Source organism: Lepidochelys kempii, chromosome 3 (assembly GCF_965140265.1).
Source record: "Lepidochelys kempii isolate rLepKem1 chromosome 3, rLepKem1.hap2, whole genome shotgun sequence".
Classification (NCBI taxonomy): domain Eukaryota; kingdom Metazoa; phylum Chordata; order Testudines; family Cheloniidae; genus Lepidochelys; species Lepidochelys kempii.
Genome location: NC_133258.1, coordinates 40,502,670 through 40,522,659, shown reverse-complemented (window position 1 = coordinate 40,522,659; position 19,990 = coordinate 40,502,670). Strand labels below are relative to the sequence as shown.

At 39.6% G+C, this 19,990-nt stretch overlaps 1 protein-coding gene across 9 annotated transcripts in view; it reads right to left on the bottom strand.

The window, feature by feature from the left end:
- ARHGEF10 (Rho guanine nucleotide exchange factor 10) overlaps nucleotides 1-19,990 on the bottom strand; it is a 182,391-nt gene that overhangs the window by 83,833 nt on the left and 78,568 nt on the right. For 5 of the 9 annotated variants that reach the window (XM_073336205.1, XM_073336212.1, XM_073336206.1 and 2 more), the window contains 10 exons: nucleotides 19,536-19,699; nucleotides 15,498-15,614; nucleotides 14,128-14,242; nucleotides 12,097-12,209; nucleotides 8,357-8,434; nucleotides 7,956-8,135; nucleotides 6,521-6,637; nucleotides 4,860-4,952; nucleotides 2,103-2,273; nucleotides 287-432 (listed from right to left, as the gene is read on the bottom strand). In XM_073336205.1, the coding sequence (XP_073192306.1) occupies nucleotides 287-432; nucleotides 2,103-2,273; nucleotides 4,860-4,952; nucleotides 6,521-6,637; nucleotides 7,956-8,135; nucleotides 8,357-8,434; nucleotides 12,097-12,209; nucleotides 14,128-14,242; nucleotides 15,498-15,614; nucleotides 19,536-19,699 (1,294 nt within the window). Of the gene's footprint in view, nucleotides 1-286; nucleotides 433-2,102; nucleotides 2,274-4,859; nucleotides 4,953-6,520; nucleotides 6,638-7,955; nucleotides 8,136-8,356; nucleotides 8,435-12,096; nucleotides 12,210-14,127; nucleotides 14,267-15,497; nucleotides 15,615-19,535; nucleotides 19,700-19,990 lie in introns of all 9 variants that reach the window. The other 4 variants (XM_073336210.1, XM_073336214.1, XM_073336211.1 and 1 more) reach the window with 3 other exon arrangements.

The following is a 19,990-nucleotide window of genomic DNA, read 5'->3' as shown; positions in this document are numbered from 1 at the left end:
GTTAGTGCACTAAGCAACCGTGCCACCTAATCTCCACTACAGAGCAAATCTTACCAAGATCTGGAACCTGGACAAATTGCTTCTGTCTATTGGTAATTTTCTGTTTGTACTTTTTTCTAGTGGTTTATCTTAGTTCTTTAAAATACAATCAGGAAGGAACAACAAAGCTACTGGCACATTATTGAAATTTATAGAAACTAGTATCTATGGTTAAAGTTTCCATTAAGAGTCCATTCCAGTTCAAGTTTCCGAGTGATCAGTTCAAACAGCATGAAGTGAGCCTTACCGTGCACTCACTGTTGCACACATCAATACATCGTTCAACATGAAGAGCCGTCGTTCTTTGGTTTTGACAATTTCTCCTTTCTCGTTGTAAACTGTTTCTAACATATCATCAGTCCGTATTAGATATCGGTTTCCACTGCTGAGTAACTGGAGTTTTAAAATGATCAACATATTAATGTATACACAACATAGCCAACATCCACTGCAAAAACAGAAGCAAATATAATGGGCCACCGTATTCTATACCGTATTAAAAGTGTTTATAGGTGGATTTAAGGACATGGATTCAATGTCTTTGTTAAACTCTTAGGACTGATTCCCATTTACATAAAGACCCTTTTACACCCCTCTGGCATAAAATAGGAATTGGGCCCATAGATTTCTACAATTCCTCTCTCTCTACTCCCTTCCAGTCAATTCACATATGCTCTGAGGTGTCAACTATTACAAGGAGGCAAGAAGGAGCAGGAGGAGACAGGGTCATGGCTACTCCCTCTGCCTGCACTGGTCTACAGAGCTGACTGGCAGTTGAGGAAAGCACATAATGCAGTATACAGGCTCCCACTGCGTGCCACAAAGCTGCCACATCTGATAGTACAATGTCACCTGGAACTCCCATTGGGAGCACTGCCCCGCTCTTCCCTGTCCCCAAAGCATGAACCAGTGCCTATTAGGAAAAATTTGTCTCTATGTTTAACTCCTTTAACTACATGTCGATGATCATCATGTTGCTGTTTAGACAAGCTACAGTACAGTGTAAAGATATATAATTAGGAGGAAAGGTTAAAAGCCCTAGGTCAATCCTCTACCTCCAGAGAATCTGGAACTGAAACCAGTGTTCCAGATGCAGCCCTGCTATCGCTGTCAGCAGAGTACACAATTTTTAACCATTTGGCTATACAGGTAAATAAAGCACATCCATGCTTATCCCAATACTGTGATAAATTCAGTGCTTTTTTTCTTTTGAAATATTGATCTTAATGATGCAAAATGCCTATGCTTTGGTTGATTGCTTCCTCTCCAGAAAAATGAGAGGACTTTCTACACCACTTGAGAAAAATATGAGGTGCAGTTAGCATTTTTTTTTCTCAGAATAGGTCTAGGCACTCACCACCCTATACAGATGTATTAAAGACAATAAATCGCAATGAGCAGTAATTCAGGTATGTGATACCTCATCTTCCAGAAAGAACAGAGGCATTTATGATGCACAGTAAGACAAGAAGGTTGTTCCTGTCTCAATTCCTTTTAAATGTATCTCACCATTCTCGTGAGGATATTTCTATTTTACAATCCAAATAACTGAATAATACAGGCAAAACAAGAAACTATTAGATACATCTGTCAGCACATCTGGGACTGCTTTCCTGGGTTGAAATATCAAAGGGAAGAAATGGATCTCTAAATACTTTACACTGCCTATATGGCCAAATCCTGGATCCTGCCATGAAAACAACTTAGGATGTCCTTGTACAGAGGATCTATGTGAAGGTATGAGGTGGGATAAGGAGTTAGCATTCTCCCTTTACCAGACCATAGAACACCATTGGGCTGCTAGTACCTCCGCTAGGCTGCAGCACTGGACACATAATCCTGCTCCCACAGCACACTGTGGTTTTGGCCAGTGGACCTATATTATCCTAGAGATGCCTTACATTTTCCAGCCATTCTATCCCCCAAATCCACATATGCTTTAAATAGAACCATCACACCAAGGGGTGCAGATTAGGTAGCCACCCCACTAGCGGCTCAGGAGAAGGTAATAAGAAATTTGCAACGTATGAGCTTCCACAGTATAAACTATATTCTGTCCCAACCTTGTTCAGATAACGTTCATTCATGGCTTTTGCGATTTGCTTTATTTCACAGCGCTGATCTGCATCTCTTTTCCTTTCGTTTAATTTCTCTGCCAACGTTTCGAGCTCTGTAAGAGCCATCTGCAGTGGCAGCCTGTCAGGATGCCCTTTAGTAGTATTTTTCAACATATCCTAAAAAAAAAAAAAAAGGAGCACAGATATGATTTCTGAGGCACAAGTTAAAGATGGTACATAGTGTTGTAAACTTCTCTCTAAAGTTATTGCATTGCTCTGAAACTGATGACTACTCAGCGATAAGCCCAATGCTGTTAATGACTTCTGATGCAAATAATGGAACACTTTGGAATCTTCATCCCATTGGATCCTTGGTTGGCTGAATATTCTAATTGCTCTTCAAAGAGATGTTAGCCTGTGAAGTTTATTTTCCAGTAAGTAGGTAAGGAGAAGGGAGTTCAAATTGAAGAAAAATATAAAAGATACAAATGACATTAAAGAAACAGTTTGAAAATCAACATGCATTATAATATGTAGATACCTGTATCCAATAAACCTGAAAAACTTTCCCAACCTTTAATTTAATGTAAGGTCATACTGAAACTATTTCTCATCATTATCCTTATTATTATTTACTAAATGAGAACAATGAGCTTAATGCTGTATGAAATACAGTGGAGGAAACAGTGCCTGCTCTATGGATCTTGAAATAATTTCTGAACATTTCCATATTTGAGGCATACACTGAAATCATTTGGGCAGTTTCCCTTTGCCGACAATTCTCAGACATTCCTATATACCCACTATTACTTCTTATCAAACTGCCCCATCTCCTCCACTGCATCAATGATGCTAGCCTGTCTGTCCATTGGTGAACTCCTTCCCTCAACCATCATTCCACACTTACACATGGCCTACCATCCTCAAACCAGTCTTCCTCTAGAAGAAATTAACCAACTGATCATGGCTAGTGGGATGGAACTGGAGCTGCTCTGTAATAATTTAATAATACTGTATGTTGAGTCAATTATTGGGATGTCCACTGTACAAATATATTAGTTCAGTTTACTAGGGGGCTGTAAGGAAAAATAAACAGGAAGAAAATGGAAAGGCTCAAGATAAACCACTTCCCTGCAAAAACTTGAGGCTTCTTAAGAGACACTGTCAAGATAGAAAAAGGCTTGGGAGCCAAAAGATCAAAAGAACTATAGCAGTTTAAGAAGGAACATTTTCTCAAAGAGAGTGGAGATGTTCAGGGGATACAGGCAGAGACAGAGGCAACTGCTGGGGGTGTGAAGTAGTTATGCCTTTGTAGGGTACCATCAGAGAATGGTAAGCCTTTGGGTGAAATAGACATGCATGTGGACTGTTATTTTAAAATCCTTTTTGTCTAAATGCTTTGTTCCTACAGCAAAATAAACATTTTTTTGTTTTAAGAAGGATGTTTGATCACTGTACAGACATCATAAAGACTCCCAAAGAGAAGAACCACTAGTGTTCAAACTCCAGCGAAGGGCAACAAAAATGATTAGGGGACTGGAACACATGAGTTATGAGGAGAGGCTGAGGGAGCTGGGATTGTTTAGCCTGCAGAAGAGAAGAATGAGGGGGGATTTGATAGCTGCTTTCAACTACCTGAAAGGGGGTTCCAAAGAGGATGGCTCTAGACTGTTCTCAATGGTAGCAGATGACAGAACGAGGAGTAATGGTCTCAAGTTGCAGTGGGGGAGGTTTAGATTGGATATTAGGAAAAACTTTTTCACTAAGAGGGTGGTGAAACACTGGAATGCGTTACCTAGGGAGGTGGTAGAATCTCCTTCCTTAGAGGTTTTTAAGGTCAGGCTTGACAAAGCCCTGGCTGGGATGATTTAACTGGGAATTGGTCCTGCTTTGAGCAGGGGGTTGGACTAGATGACCTTCTGGGGTCCCTTCCAACCCTGATATTCTATGATTCTATGATTCCACAAAGAACAATTGGCCCTTACCTGAATGTAGTGTATTTTGCCCTTTAAAACAACAGCTGTACACAAATACATGGCACAACTGTTTTTGAATCAGGGATACCTAAAGAAATATTTATTGACATGCAAAGGTAAAGTACCAAGCTCTAGTAACTTTTCCTTCAGTAGATCCTCACAAGTCAAACCAAGAGATTACTAAAGCTGGATGAAATTTTTCAGACAAAGTTTGTTTTTTGTTTTTGCCAAAAAATAAAGATTTGCATTGGCCCAAACAGTTGGTGAATGTGTGTCAACTTTGCCAAATTGTTTTGGCTGAAGAAAAAACAAAGATTTGAAAAAAGCTAAAAAGTTTCATTCTGACATTTTCAAAACAAAACATTTTGACTTTTTGATTTGAAATGACATTTTGTTTTGATTTTTATCTCAATTTTATCTTAACAATTTCAGAAGATAAAAAACCCTCTCAAAAAACAAACTGAAATATTTCATTTTGGGTTGAAGAAGGCGTTTTATTTGACTCAAGGTGTATTTATTTATTTTAACTTTTTGGCTTGCTGAAATTTTTTAAAAAAATTTAGTTTTGAGCTGACTTGAAACAAACAAAAAATCAGTTAACCTCATAGCTCTCATTACTACATATTTAATTTTTCACTTGTTTGATCCCAAGACTCAAAAACAACTCCAATTTTAATATATTGCTACAGTCTAACATAGATCCCACAGAATCCCCCCAGAGGCTGAGTACTAAGAGAATACAAAAGAAGCATTTATCAGCTAAGCCTCATTGGTAAATATTGTTTACCTGAAGCAGAAGAATGAACTGTGGAAAGCGCTGTATGGGTTTCATCATTAAACCATAGAGGGTAATTCGATCAGGGCTCGATTCCTGGCATTGCTGAAATGAGAAAGTCACTGCATTTGCTCATGTTAGTAGATTTCTATTATTGTCTTTCAGAAACTTAAAATGTTTGCCAGGATTTCTTTATATCAATAACTTTCTTTGTACCAGGAATACAACAAAAATTTCACAAACTCATTTAGAAGTATTAGTTAGGCTTCTGTGAAAAATCTTACCATTTAATTTGTCATAATGGCAAGTGAAAAAAAAAGAAAACTTCCTCCTCAAAAACAAGGAAAGGGACAAATCCCAACAGTACAAGAGTAGCTGAAATGGGAAACTAAATTCTGTTTGAACTAAGCACATTTCTACTTGCCTAAACAATAGATTTAAGCATGAGCTTAACTTTAAGCATGCAAGTGTTCCCATTCACTTGTTCCATGTCTTAAATTTAACCATAAAAGTAACTGCTTTGTTGGATCATGGCCTTACATTCTACAATGGCTGTTCTCTGTCATGGGATCTGGGGTAAAACCCTACCAGCTGATGCAGTACTATCTATATTTATTCATGTGTTTTGGTATTTTAAAAGAGAAATTCTAGGGAAAACTCTCAATCTCAAAAGGTATGTAAACACAAAGTAAAGTCCATAGTTATCTTTATATAACATCAAAGGACACCAAGGGAAAGGAGGAAAAAAACAGATTTGTCATTTTGTTAGTTCTGTGCATGCTCAGGAGGCAGGTTGTTATTACAGCTGGTTGACAAACGGGGAAAATGTCATGATTTTTAAAGATTTTTCTCATTTTTTTCAAAATGCTGAAATATTTTCAACACTGTGTATTTGGTCCAAAACCGTGGGGAAGGGCGGGAATCATAAGAACAGCCATACTGGGTCAGACCAATGGTATCCTGTCTTCCAACAGCGGCCAATGCCAGGTGTCCCAGAGGGAATAAACAGAACAGGTAATCAAGTGATCTATCCCCTGTCATTCATTCCCAGCTTCTGGCAAGTATTATATCAGCATTTCAAAATGCAAATAATGTTGAACAGCTCAAGTACTTATACTGGTGCCCATCATTACAGTGCTGACGTGCAACCACTCCTGTGCCCCCTAGCTCCGACCTTCTAAAATCCACACTTTTGCCTGACCAGAATTGAAGATTATGGTCCCAAATCTGCAGTCCTCACTCAGGCAAACATCCCACTGAAGTCAGACTGAAGAGACTGAGAGCTACTAGCCCTGTGTGTTCTGTTACTATGCCCAGAAAGGTTCAGAGTGAGTTTTAATTTAAGACTTTTATATACAATGTAGCTAATGCATAAACTTTGTCGAAAGATGAGGCCTCAGCTTGTGACCTTAGCTAATGTTCATCTAACATGCAAGAGAATCCCAACAGCTTGCCAAGCACAGTCATTCGGAAGATCAATAAAACTGAGGTGCACGGCACAATATTCCTCGGAGCTAAAATCATGTCATCCTCCTGCAACACTAGAATTGTGGGTGAGCTTTGTTCTCTTTGAATTTCATCAGAATCTACACACCACGGGGCCAAATTTTTCTCTAACTCATCTTGTGCTTTGTTATTTTCTTCAGCTTTCTTTCAAGCTTAAATGCACTCACCTTTAAAAAATCTAGAAAGGCAGGCTTTGTGGCACATGTTTTCTTGAGAATCCCCACGGCTGTACTGAAGTTATTTACATACTCACTGTATGCATCTAGAACCATGGATTTAGAAAACTGAAACGCAGAGAAGACAAACCTCAGTCATCAACAGGAAATCCAGCTGAAGACAGGCTCATTTTTATTTTTGACATCTAGGTGCCTGGTGCTGTGAGGAGCTGAGTGCTCCACACAGGAGTTGCTGAATACCTTAAACTTCTATTGAGTCCATAGTTGGAACTAACCAGTTAACTCCTGATAAGCTACAACATACAAATGCATTAAATGCAGAGTTAAAGTTGTAAGTTTGCAAAACTTATGAATTGTAAAATGTATGGTTCTAGTAGCCACTTCAGCTCAGCCACATTAAATATATGGGACAAAGTGGAGAGACAACTGCCCAGAAAGGCAAGTGGAGATTCCTCTGATGTACCTGGGGTGCCTTAGAGCACTATGCATTGCAGCATTTACATCTCCTGTGCAAAGGAGGGGATGTCTAGGGGGAGTGGAGGCAAGAGGAGCGGAGCTAACATGTGCTGAACTCCAACTGATGGAGTCAGCTTTAATACAATCCCTTAGGCTGCTCTAAGTTAAACCAGAGGTTGGTTCAGCCCCTTGTTGGGCTGAGGATTGGGGTAGCTACTTTCCTGCATATCCACTCCCCACCCTTTCCTGCACCAAGCTCAACTTGGACAGACTTGGGAGTCTAGGCCATGGTCTGCAGTATTTCTAGCTATAGTTCAAGTTGCAGTGGGGGAGGTTTAGATTGGATATTAGGAAAAACTTTTTCACTAGGAGGGTGGTGAAACACTGGAATGCGTTACCTAGGGAGGTGGTAGAATCTCCTTCCTTAGAGGTTTTTAAGGTCAGGCTTGACAAAGCCCTGGCTGGGATGATTTAACTGGGAATTGGTCCTGCTTTGAGCAGGGGGTTGGACTAGATGACCTTCTGGGGTCCCTTCCAACCCTGATATTCTATGATTCTATGATTCTATAAGCAAATCTGCTAAGGGCCATTCCATGCTCTCCTGTTCTTCAGAGGTGTCAAGCACCTGCAGCTCATGTTGATTTTGGTGGATTTGTGCAGGCCCAGCATCTCTGTAAACAAAGCCACTTATTTAGATGCCTAAATGCGGATTTAGGTGGCTAACATGAGGCACATATGTTTGAAAATATTAGCCAAAGCTCTTTCACTTGCAACCAACCAAACAGAAGACATGAGTTGGTGTCAATGTAGTTGTCCTAATGGGTACATGGGCTATTACAAAAGCCACCAGCAGTGGGGAACATAGGAAAATAATAGGGTATCCAAATTAGATAGAGAAGTACATAGACATATCAAGAATTAAAAAAAAAATCGACATTTTTCATGCCTCTGCTCACATGTATTTACTTACTGAAGCAACAAAGACATCTCCAATCATTTCAACAGAATCCCACTCAGAGACACGGCTGGCCAATGCTATCTGAAACATTGAATGGCACTGAAGAATCTCCTTAATACGATAAAAGACCATTTTGAGTTTTCTTTCACTCAGTAGCTTTGGTTCCATTTCTGAGAGAGGCTTCTCATATTGCTGAGCAAAGAAAACAGATTCATTCAAACAACCCAAAAAAAATTAGAGTTTAACATCAAAAAGTAAAACCTATGCCAAATCCTGACTTATAGTCAAAAGAAAACACATTTGATCTGATGCCCCTCTAACATTATGCATATGATTCACAGTATAATTAATGAATAATTCTTTGAGGATTTGGTTCCTTTCCAAATAGTAAAAGGCAAAAAATATTTAGATACCTCCAGAATTCTTTTGAGAGCATCCACATAATTCTTCTCACTGTCAACCACAGAGCCCAGAATATATCTTCTCACAACCTGTTCAAAGTGATAAAAGTTAAACTGTCAAACTTAAAGTAGTTGATGCTCCCCTCATTTCTGGGACTTGTTGAAAATAATGATGATTACGAACAGATATGTGGAGTTTGTTTACTAAATTCTTTTTTGTTTTCTAGTCTGAAATAGCTAACTTCGGGGGGGGGACGACACAGTTGATCCAGTTGTCCCTATATCTAAAATGGAAACAGAGTTAAGAGTATTAGGCAAAATCACAGACTCATATTAAACGTTAACCATAAAGTTCTTACACTGATAAATCAACCCTTGTATTATATGTCAAGCTAAAGTATTCCTGACATTGGAACTATAATAAAATAAATGTCATATCTCTTCAGAAATTCATGAAACTTACTATTACTCTAATTATGTTTTAAATTGTGCATGAAATACTATAATAGCAGTAGTCATATGTGTTTTCTTTTTTGACTGTCTCATTTTAAAGGTTCACTTTTAAAATATGGCCTCTTATTTCCTACCCACAATTTTTGGGGTACAATTAGCTGTGGGCACAGATGGTGATAGAACCTTAGCTACTTGATATACAGATGCAACATAGTTGGCCAGTTTTCAAAATCAGGCTTCAAGTGTCACGTTTTTGTTGTTTTACATCTTCAAACATAGTAACACTGATTTGGAGAAAAAAAATCCAGTGACAGACTCTTGAAGATAAGGACTTATAAACAACAGTGAAAAAGTATTGGTGTAGGGTCAGTGCTTTGTTCCCATTACCTTGACTGTGCTACTTTACATGAGGAAAAACATACTTGTTTATTCTCATACAGTGTAACAGGATTGTAATAGGTTCCATGATATAGATATATATTAATACCTAGTCCTGCCATGAGTGCAGGGGACTGGACTAGATGACCTCTCGAGGTCCCTTCCAGTCCTATGATTCTATGACTAATTTCCATTGAATTTTTCTCCAAAGCATGTTGTGTTTTGTGACTTTAACTATAATAATTTTCTGACATGTATCAAACCCAGTGGTACATAAAACATAATGCGGTACATAAAATATCAGTGCTTACATATCATTGTGATAGACATCTTATTAATGCCTAATACAGACAGATATCTAGGAGACACTAACAAGAGCTCTGTTATGTACTTGGTGTAATATTACAAGTCTGCTGCACGCATATTTTTGCTGGTATGGATGGGTGGGAAAAATAATAAATTATGACTCAGCATTTTTTATTCCTAAAAGTATAAAACTTGTAACAGAGATTATGATTGAAGCACTAAAATGACTGATTCAGTGATCCAACATTTCCAGGCTCACAGTATGACACAGTATATAAACAGGAATTCAAACAGGACCTGGATTTAAACAAAAACTGTTATGCCACCTTGTGGTTGACAGCAGCAGGTTCATGAAGAAGTCTAAAAGACCAAATTGTACAGTATCTACTTATTGTATTGCCAAGTGCACACACGATAATGTATTTTTCATTCAAAAAGAAACACCATGTACAAATGTGAACGTGTGTGGGAAGCATATGGATTTTATGCTCAATACACAAATAATTTAATATTCTTATCACGTAGCCATTAAAAAACAACACCAGCCCTAACTCCCCATCACTAAAAGACACTTCTAGTGTTTTTCCAAAAATATTTCTCTTTTTGATTAAGAGACTATTCACTCCCATGAGGACAATACGTCCTCTCTTGTCATTTCAGGTCTGTACAGACTGGGACCTGAAGTTCATTCATCATGTCATTGTTGGATCATACTTTCTTCCAATACCAATAATAACCATAACCTCCAGGCACCAACACTTTTCTCATCTTCTCATCAAAAAGGGGAGAATGTCAGAAAGAGAATGGCTTCCTTTAAATTGGATGTCAGCACTGCCCTATATATTGTCCACCAGTGTGCAGTCCCTAGAATAGTGGGAGTTTTAATTCTCCTCTCCTCAAAGAGGGTGCCCAGTGTGAATGGATTCCCTGCTTGTCAATTTCTCATCACTTCAGGTATCATACAGTTGCCTGCTTCTATCTGTCTGCTTCCAAGTTCCTCAAGCCATTCACCACATTTCTCTGTCAGCTCAGTCTGCATCCAGTATGAATTTCCTTTGCCAGCTTCAACCTGAGCTCTGCACCTTGAACTAACAAAAGTTCCTCAGCAATCAGTTGTGCACTCCCTGGGGACAAACTGGGGGGATCTCTCCAGCACTGAGCCCAGAGCCCAAGTACATAGGGATTGTCTTTGACATCTTCCCACTATATAGCAAAAACTCTCCTTTAGCTGCCGCAGGTAAGAAGGCTGAACAAATGTTATATTGTCATCCAATTACATCAAATACTTAACTGATAATACTTAGTATTACATGTGGATATATAATATTTAACATTACTCAAACGACAATGATTATAACCAGAAGACATTTTTAAGATTCAGGGGGTTTGAGAGAGATTTTCTACACTTTAAAGGGAGAACCAAGAGCAATAGTAACATCTCTCAGGCCAGTAGACATGTTTAAGGATATCTGCTGTATTTCACCCGAAGTTATGTCACATTCAACTTTAAGTTTTAATGTTAAAAAAGCAAAATCATGGACATCATTCCGCATCCCTGGCTAAGCTTATGTCTAGTGCAACTGCATGCATGTCTACCAATTTCCATGGAGCTACTTAAATTCACACCATCTGTATGTTCAACCTCCCAAATCTATCTGAAAATGTGGATATGGATCCAAGAGAAATGTGACTCAAAAGTGGAACTGTACAGAACTGAAGGGGGTAAGGAAGAAGACAGGAGATCAGATTATAGAAGCCTAAGAATAAAGAGAAGTCAATGTAAAAGAGACATTACTTTTTGCATTACTGAAGTTGTTTTCAGTCTGGTACTTCACTGTTCATCTAAAGAATGAATATATTATTGGCTCATTAATTTTCTTACAGTATATTACGCTTATCTTCTGTCACTATTTTCTAGATCGTGCTCTGCTTCAAGTACCCCTGTTATAGGAACTGAAACATCCAAAATGCTTGTTTCCTGAGAATGGGGTTCTGAAGAGGGTGGAGAATAATTATATTCTAAATATGCTTCTAGTGCCTGTAATTTTTAACAACTGCAACATTTTCTTCTAGAAATCCCACGGTGTATTTATCAAAGGTGGTAATTCTGACCAATAAAAACTCAGGATAGTTTCATTTTGCAAACCTTGTATTCTCTGATTTAGTTTCAAGTAAACTTAAGTAATTATTAGATTTAAACCAATCCTCTTAAATACAAATTAGTAACTTCCCCTCTGGATGAAAGGGAGACTTTTCTTGTTAATTTGATTTCTGTTCTTCACCTACCTGAACCTAGACTGAAGTATAGAGTAACAGACAGGCAATGGCAGCCATGTCGGGAAAAAGGATGATCTTGCGGTTAAGGGCTGGAATCCAGTAAACCTTGGTTCTAGTCCAAGCTCTGCTACAGATTACCTGTGCGACCACGGGTAAGGGATTTAGGGCATGACTTTCTAAATCAGGTGAACGACCATGCAAGCTACAATGAATGCAGCATAGTCTATTTAATTTACATGCACAATTACTCACCACAAAACAGATTTTTGTCCATGCAAATGCCCTATAAGACATTTACTGTATGTTTCCATAATATTTAAACACACACAAAGTACTACCTGTTGCTGTGATAATCCTTCAGGCATTGGAGTCATAATTGCTTCTGTATGCATACAGTCAACATCAATAAATAAATTTAGTTCCTCTTCTTCCAGACAGGATGCTTTATGATCTACATATAATTAAATACAGCAGAAAGTCAATTTTTATATATCTTTGGGTAGAAAAACCAGAATCCATTGTCCATGCACAGTCATTATACTGGGGTATCCACAGTCTTGTCTACACCAAGCATGTTAATGAACTCTGCCATCATTACTCTAGCACCAGTGTAGTTCCTTCAGTGCCAGAAACCGTGGGAGCCATGCAGAGAATAACTGCTGATGTTTTCACCATGATAGGGGTGCATCAATGGTATAGCAAGGGTGGGAGAGTTCCCCAGCATCCTCAGTGCAGATGGCAGCCTCTGCGTCTTTTGCTTTACTTCCATTTGTTCCTCCCTGCCCAGAATGAAGTATATGACAGCAGGGGACAAAGCAGTCTTGTTCAAAGGGATGCATCTGTTGAACAAACTTCCACAGGAGATTCGGTGATCCATAATCTGACTGTCTTTAAGAAATGCTGCAAAATCTTTCTCTTAAGAAATACTTTTCACCATAGCAAGAATGACACTCACATACTGACACTAACTACTAACACATACTAACCCCCTCCCCCCAAAAACAACATACATAAACCTGTAACAAACAAGAAAATCAGCCAACCAAAACAAAAATTCCTCAAGCAGAGAAAAGGAAGAGAGGCAGCGATTCCATTAGGGACTTCACAATTGCTATTGATTTTATCTAGAAAACACTCAGATAGTACAGTGATTGGTAGTATAATGAGAGAAGTAATGCTCCAGGAAACAAAGAGCATAAGCAGATATGGTTTAGAAAAACCTAATTAAGGAAGGAGTTCTGCTAGCTTGCGAAGTCTATGTATTTCTTCAGACAGAATCTGTAAAACAAACCAGGAAACTGGCTGAGAGCTCGATCCAGCCAGAAATGTACATGCCCTTCTCCTGGGCTACATAGGTCCTAGATAACTAGATATGTTAGTTTCATGGCAGACTAAACAATGACAGGTTGACTTGATAGTGAAACTCCAAATCCACCTGTGCCACACTAATGAATGAGGATAAGTTTATGAGCAGGAAAGTTGTGTAAAAACCCCTCCCATTCTCCAGTACTCAAACTCCTGTGTTCAGGAACCAGTCTGAGTCCACACCAGGGATGTGCACTGTGTGTCAGTCCTTACAGCCTTATGGCTGCAATAATTCTCTTGCCAGGCATCTTGAGAGGTGAGACAGACTAGCTCCCTGAATTTATTCAGGATGAGAAGGAACTTTGTACTCCCTGACACATTCCCTGGCTAAAAACTATCATGGTGATCTGCTGCTGATGGTGAGCTCATAGTGGGGAGGGCTGTGTATCTGTTGTTACCAAGGACAGGGGTTATTCAGATCAGCAGTGTCCTGGGAAAGCTCCTTCCTTTCCTATCAATTTCCATTTCTTGAAGGATGGTAGGTGGTGGCATTCAGCTTGCAATCCTTAGACTCCTCTTTCCTGGGCTGACACAATGATCCCCTACAGCATGACATGGAGGTACAACAGTTTCCCTTTATGCTTAGGACAGGAAATAGTGGTAGTATGTGAAACAAGGCAATGGGGGACACTTATCCCCTGACATTTCCCATGGTCCCATTTGCCATACTGCATATGAGCTTTGGACTAGGCAGAGTCTATGACACTGCTTATTGTAAAGGATCATGCTTACATGTCTGTGCAAGGCTGACTGAAGCATAATATGGCTGACTCAGGTTTCTAGTGGATTTCCAAGGTCCTCAGGATTGCCTTCAAAATCTTAAAACTCTTGGAGATTCCACAATCACAGATCTAACAGAGCCCTGATTGTGACTGAGACATGCTTTATCAATGTAACTCTGCTCTCACGTGTCCAGTATACTGCTGGTAATAAATAACATGCTAAGACAATCACCTAGGTATCTAAGTGAACTTTATAGAGAAACTTAAAGAATCTACACCTACCCTGGGTAATAAAGGATTTGGTTCTGATGAATGACCGACCTTTCTTCACAGCTGCTTTAGTCTTTTCATAGCCATCTTTGGTACCTTCCCTAGCAGCCCTCATGAGATTTTGCATCTGCAAGACAGCAAAAAACATATTCTACATGTTCAGTGAATAAAAAGAGTAGAATTCAACATATTGTAGCATGAATCTTCTTAAAAGATGTCACCTTTTAAAAGAACATTGTCAAGTAGTTTAGGCCCAAAATCTAACCTATGGTCAAAAGACTATAATCTTATGGAAGAAAAATTACTCCAGGTGTTATGAATATATATGGATATTTTAAAATATATAAATTGAGGTGGGACTTCAAATCTGAACACTGATCTCTCCCATCCTCTGATTTTTTTTGGATAACATCTACACCTGGAAGAGACCTATTTTCTGAATCTGCTTTGGATGCAATCCAAGATGGTGGACATTTTACAAGAACCACTAGATTTCCACCATTCAAGAGTTCAGCTGGGCAGACATATACTGAGAATAGATCACTAAATGTCACTGCCATGAAGCTGAAACCTGGTCCAAGTTCAACCACAAATGCCATCTACTAACCCTATCCCAAACTGAAACTGATCTGAACACTGGTTCCATTTATAATTAATTACATTCTTAAATAAGAACTACATTGCAAGGATGTTTAAATTACATCCCATTGGGGTCTACATTATTTTATTTTAGGCACACATGAAAAAAGTGTTATAATTATTACGCCGAGATACAATTTTCCTAGTAAATCTTCATTCAGAAAACTGCTCTCCCTTTCCTGACTGCAGCCACAGCAAAAATGAACGCTACTCCCACAATTGTGCTGACACAGTCAATTATAACAGGGCATAAACAAAAGTATCTTGTTGTGACAAGGCACTTTCAGTAGATGAGCCGAAGTTGTTATTAAAAAACAACCTCCTTCATTTCAGCTCCATTCTGTAGAAAGCATGAACGTCCCTAATCCTGCAATTTGATCCATGTGGGACGACCCCTCTGCCCACATAGATCCCATGGACTTTAATGAGGCTCCACAAGGGCAGAAGGGATCTACATACATGGATCAGGTAGCAGGATCAGGGCCTCAATCATTAAGGAAACACAGTGTTCTAGCCGACCTTGTAAAAGTATTACAGACAGACAGTAAACACTATAGAAGTCCTTGACAATGTTCTTGTAAGAAAAACTGTACAATATCCAGTACATTTAGAAATAATTTTAAATAAGTTACTGTTCCATTTTTGATATTCAACTTGCTGTTTAACAAAAAAAGATAACATTGTCTGCATTTGAAGAACAATCATTTTAACATGTAGCTTGTTACAAAAATTAACTACACTACCTTCAGCTCATGTTTTTGCTTTAGTTGCTGAATCTCTACCGCTCCCACAGTGTTTGCCATCAAATCTTTCATCTTTTTCTCATAGTGCTCCTTTAAACGGGTTAGGTCATGAGAAAGCTACAGTGTATAAAAAAATACAATCTTTTCAAAAAACCTGTAGTGCAAACTTAACACTGAAGTACTTGAAAAGTATCATGCATGCGATTCTGTCTGCCTATCAGTGTCCAGTCAATAGAGAGACTGTAACCAATTAGGGGAGCTGGATTTTTTGTTTGTGTGTTCTACGCATTGCTGCACTTACTGAGTATGTCTACACAGGGATGAAAACTCATGGCTGTCCTGGGTCAGCTGACTTGGACTCACAGGGCTCAGGCTGAAAAATTCCTGTGTAGACATTCGGGCTCAGGGTGGAGCCCAAGCTCTGTGACCCTGACCCCGGGCCAGCCACAGCCATGCCGTGGGTCTTTTATCCCCAGGTAGAGTACCCACTGAGGCTTAGACTGAGGCCTTCATGATCCATTGGCAAGTGCTTTACATGGTGAAGGAAAAGGAAGCTTCCCTCAATCCAAAAGAATAGCAGTTGTGCTAAGTTCAACTAAATTTAAAGTTATACTGTGCACCTCCTGCTATTATAATATATTAGCTTTAACCTAGAACACCACTCCATTGTGCCAAGTATGAATCCTATCTTCTATATTTCTGAAGATCCTCAAGAATGGTGAACTGAAAGAAAAACTGTCAAAATAGGCCAAAGTATCTGCAGAACTTCCGAATATCTTTGAAACTGGAGGTTCATTGCACTGCAGTGCTGGGTAAGCATAGTCCAGTAGGGAAAGATGCATAATCTACTAGTTAGAGCACAGGAATGGGAATCAGGAATTCTGTGCCCTATTCACAGCTTTATCCAGATTCACTGCAGGCCTTGGGCAAGTCATATAATCACTATGTGCATGAATTTGTAATAAAGGGACAATACCTGCCAAGGGCTGTTGTAAGACTTATTAATTAATGTTTGTGAAGCACTCTGAGAACCTCAGGTGAAAGTACAAAGAAAAATATTCACTGAAAAAATCCAGTGTAAAACTTCCCATCTTGACATCAATAGCATTGTTTGACAACAAATCGAGGTAATATGAAACGAGATGTCCACCAAGTTGAAAACAAAGGGCAAAATTTTGCCCTCAGCTACACCCTTATAGGTCAAGATGTAATTAACACTGTTGGTACCACTCTTGCCTTACAGCAGTGTAAATGAGAGCAGAATTTGATCTACACACAAGAGGGCATTTCATTTTGCAAACATGCCGCCCCCACCAAAAAAAAAGGACAAGGTTTCACTGGAGCCCCACCAACACCTACAAACAAAATTGCACTTCAGAAATCTTAGACCTTTTAATAGGCACAATCCTATGAATATTTGGAAATGGACAACTAACGGAGCCAGCCTATCCCCCCACTGGCATATATGGGCCACAGGATGCATTATGAGACCCATAAAAGCAAGACCCCCTCTCCCCTTTGCAGACTTTAGCAACATTATATAGAAGGTTGGTGAAGATGCGGGAGGAATTTACATGTGGATAGGAATGTGAATAGTAAATGAGAGAGGGGGAGCTTTTATCCACATTGCAAACTGTAAGCACTTAAGGATTTATATGTACAAAATGTTAAGCATTTAAAGAATCTTTGCCTTTCCCTGTACTCCTCCAAGCCCCCTTTCTGATTCCCTCCATTCCCTACTATGACTCCTACTATGCCCTGCAACCTATGGCTTCCACTCACCTGCATCTCCTTCATTCCCCATCCCCCCAATCTATTCTTACCAGTCCCTCCTCCCCTCCCTGGCACCTCTCATTCCAGGACAAGGTAGCACAGCTCCTTGCTACCCAGTCCCTTAACTCATGGTGTGTCCTTCCCAGACCACTGCCCATCTTCTCTCACACTCCTGCCTTCCATTCCTGGAAATCTTTTTGCCCACTCAGTCCCAGTCCCTACCTAGAGTCTATGTGGGGTGGGGGGAGTCAATGTATATTTATAAGCATTTAAAAATTATTGTAAACCTTGCTCTGTGTACACATGTAAAGAGTTCTTACTGTGTTTCAAGCTGTCACCACAGGTAACAAGAGGGAAGAAACAAAATATCCTGCCACTTTAGGCACACTATGTGCAGAGCATTTCTCAACTTTAGCCTAATGTATTCAGAATCTGAACCAGATCTTTCTTCAGCCAGGTCCAGAATTACCCCAGCAAGCATCAGGTACAGAAGCTTAAGCTTGTTTCAGCCAGGGGAAATAACAACAGCACTTAACTTACAGAGTTTCTTTTAAGTAGATACAGTTCTTCGGTCATTCCTCCTCCCTACCACAGTTCCTGATCCTGATTCTGCACAGATAGGATATAGTGCAATGGATGGAGCAGGGATATGAAGAGCAGTGGGTTAAGAAATCTGTGAAATCAAAATGTGGATCCTGTGGAATTCTGTTCTAGTCTATTCTATATTGGGTCTTATATCAACTTTGTATAACAACATTTTCTCTTTTTAGTCTTCTCTCCAAGGTGAATTTTTCCCCCTAACTTTGTACCCACTTGAACATTTTGTGTTTGAAAGTGCTACATTATTGGGTTTACAATCCTGGTAAGAAGAAATGCAAGAAAAAAGAGCAGTGTAAAGGCAGAGAGAAAATTTAACTATTTAAATATAAGGCAAAAAACCTGGAGACAGAGTAGGAAGAAAGACCAAAACAAACAAACAAACAAAAAACCCAGAGGACAGGAGAGATATAACTTGTAATTCAAATACAGATTCAGTGTATAGTCTACATCTCAGAACCTTGATACTATCTGCATCTTTCTGTTCCTCTGCCAATCTGCTGCAACAGCTGGCTTTGCAATATCTAGTCCTGACCAGCTTGGCATACATAGGTGGCTGGAGTATTATGCACTCTAACAAATCCCAGCTCTCAAAAGACCACTAGAGGATCATTAACAGCTGGTAGAAATTAGAGCAGCCTGAGTTTAACATACTCTAGGTGTTGAACAAGTCCATAGCTGCCTCCAGGAGCAATGGAAAACAAAGGTACTAGACCAGAAAATCAGGCACTATACAGCTTGTATACAGACCATCCACCCTCACCAGGCAGTCTTTGAGTCTTTCTATCCCCCAATACATAGCACAAAGAACCCTTTCCTGGGTGTCTGGCTGGTGAGTCTTGCACACATGCTCAGGGTTTAGCTGATCGCCATATTTGGGATCGGGAAGGAATTTTCCTCCAGGGCAGATTGGCAGAGGCCCTGGGGGTTTTTCGCCTTCCTCTGCAGCGTGGGGCACGGGTCACTTGCTGGAGGATTCTCTGAACCTCGAAGTCTTTAAACCACGAGTTGAGGACTTCAGTAGCTCAGACATAGATGAGAGGTTTGTTACAGGAGTGGGTGGGTGAGATTCTGTGGCCTGCGTTGTGCAGGAGGTAAGACTAGACGATCATAATGGTCCCTTCTGACCTTAAAGTCTATGAGTCAATGAGGCTTCCCTAAAGCTACAATAAACATTTTTTTCAAAGTTGAACCACAGTTGAACAATAAAATAAAGGGTTAAAATCAAAGGGGGCAGAGAAATGTTTGCAAACTGACTAGTTCTGTGAATTCTGCAAACCCATTCATGCGGATTGCACAGCCTCAAAATCCATGCAGGTCACCCAGTTCTACTCTTCACACTACTTCCCATACTCATTTTCCACTTACACTATATCAGCAGCTGCAGAAGTGGAAAAGGTCAAGAACTGTTCATGGGAAACAAACAACCCATTTTCATAGCCCATGTGCGGATCTGTCTCCGTTTATGTTTTCACGAGGTTTTTTCCTTTTATGTTTTGCCTTCAGTCCTCATTCTCTTACTGGTTCAGACTCATTTGCAAAGATGCTCTTTGTACTTGGAAGCTGGGTTCATGAGAGTGTATGGGGACAACTGAGCAAGGTAAATGTTGAGCAATCAGGGTAATTAGAAAAACCGAATAAGGGAAAAGGCTGATGTAGGTTACATACCTGTCTTTTGTGGTTGCCTCGCAAAAAGGAGCTGGGAATTCCATCTTTGCACTCTGGGTCACTTTGTTCTTCATAGCTTTCAAACTCACTTGAACTCCATCCATATTCTAGAGAGCTGTTTCCACCTTCATCTCCATTATCAACATCATCATAAATCATTTCCTCTGTGTGCATTAATACCGAAACACAAAAGAAAATACAACATTTTACTTAAGCATCAAAGAAGTTCCAATGTGTTTTAATTCCAAAGTGCCTGTTCACTATGGGCTATAGTCTGCCCTTTGCTGCACTACATAGGTAGCAGTAGGAAGTCTTTTCTCAGCATTCAAGCTTCCAGGCAGATATCTCTTTGGTGCACCACAGTACCATGTATGGCTAATGCTCTGGTGCTCACACTTTGCTCCCTAGGGAGGGTGGCCTCTTCAAAGAAGGGTGTCCAATATATGCGTTCATCT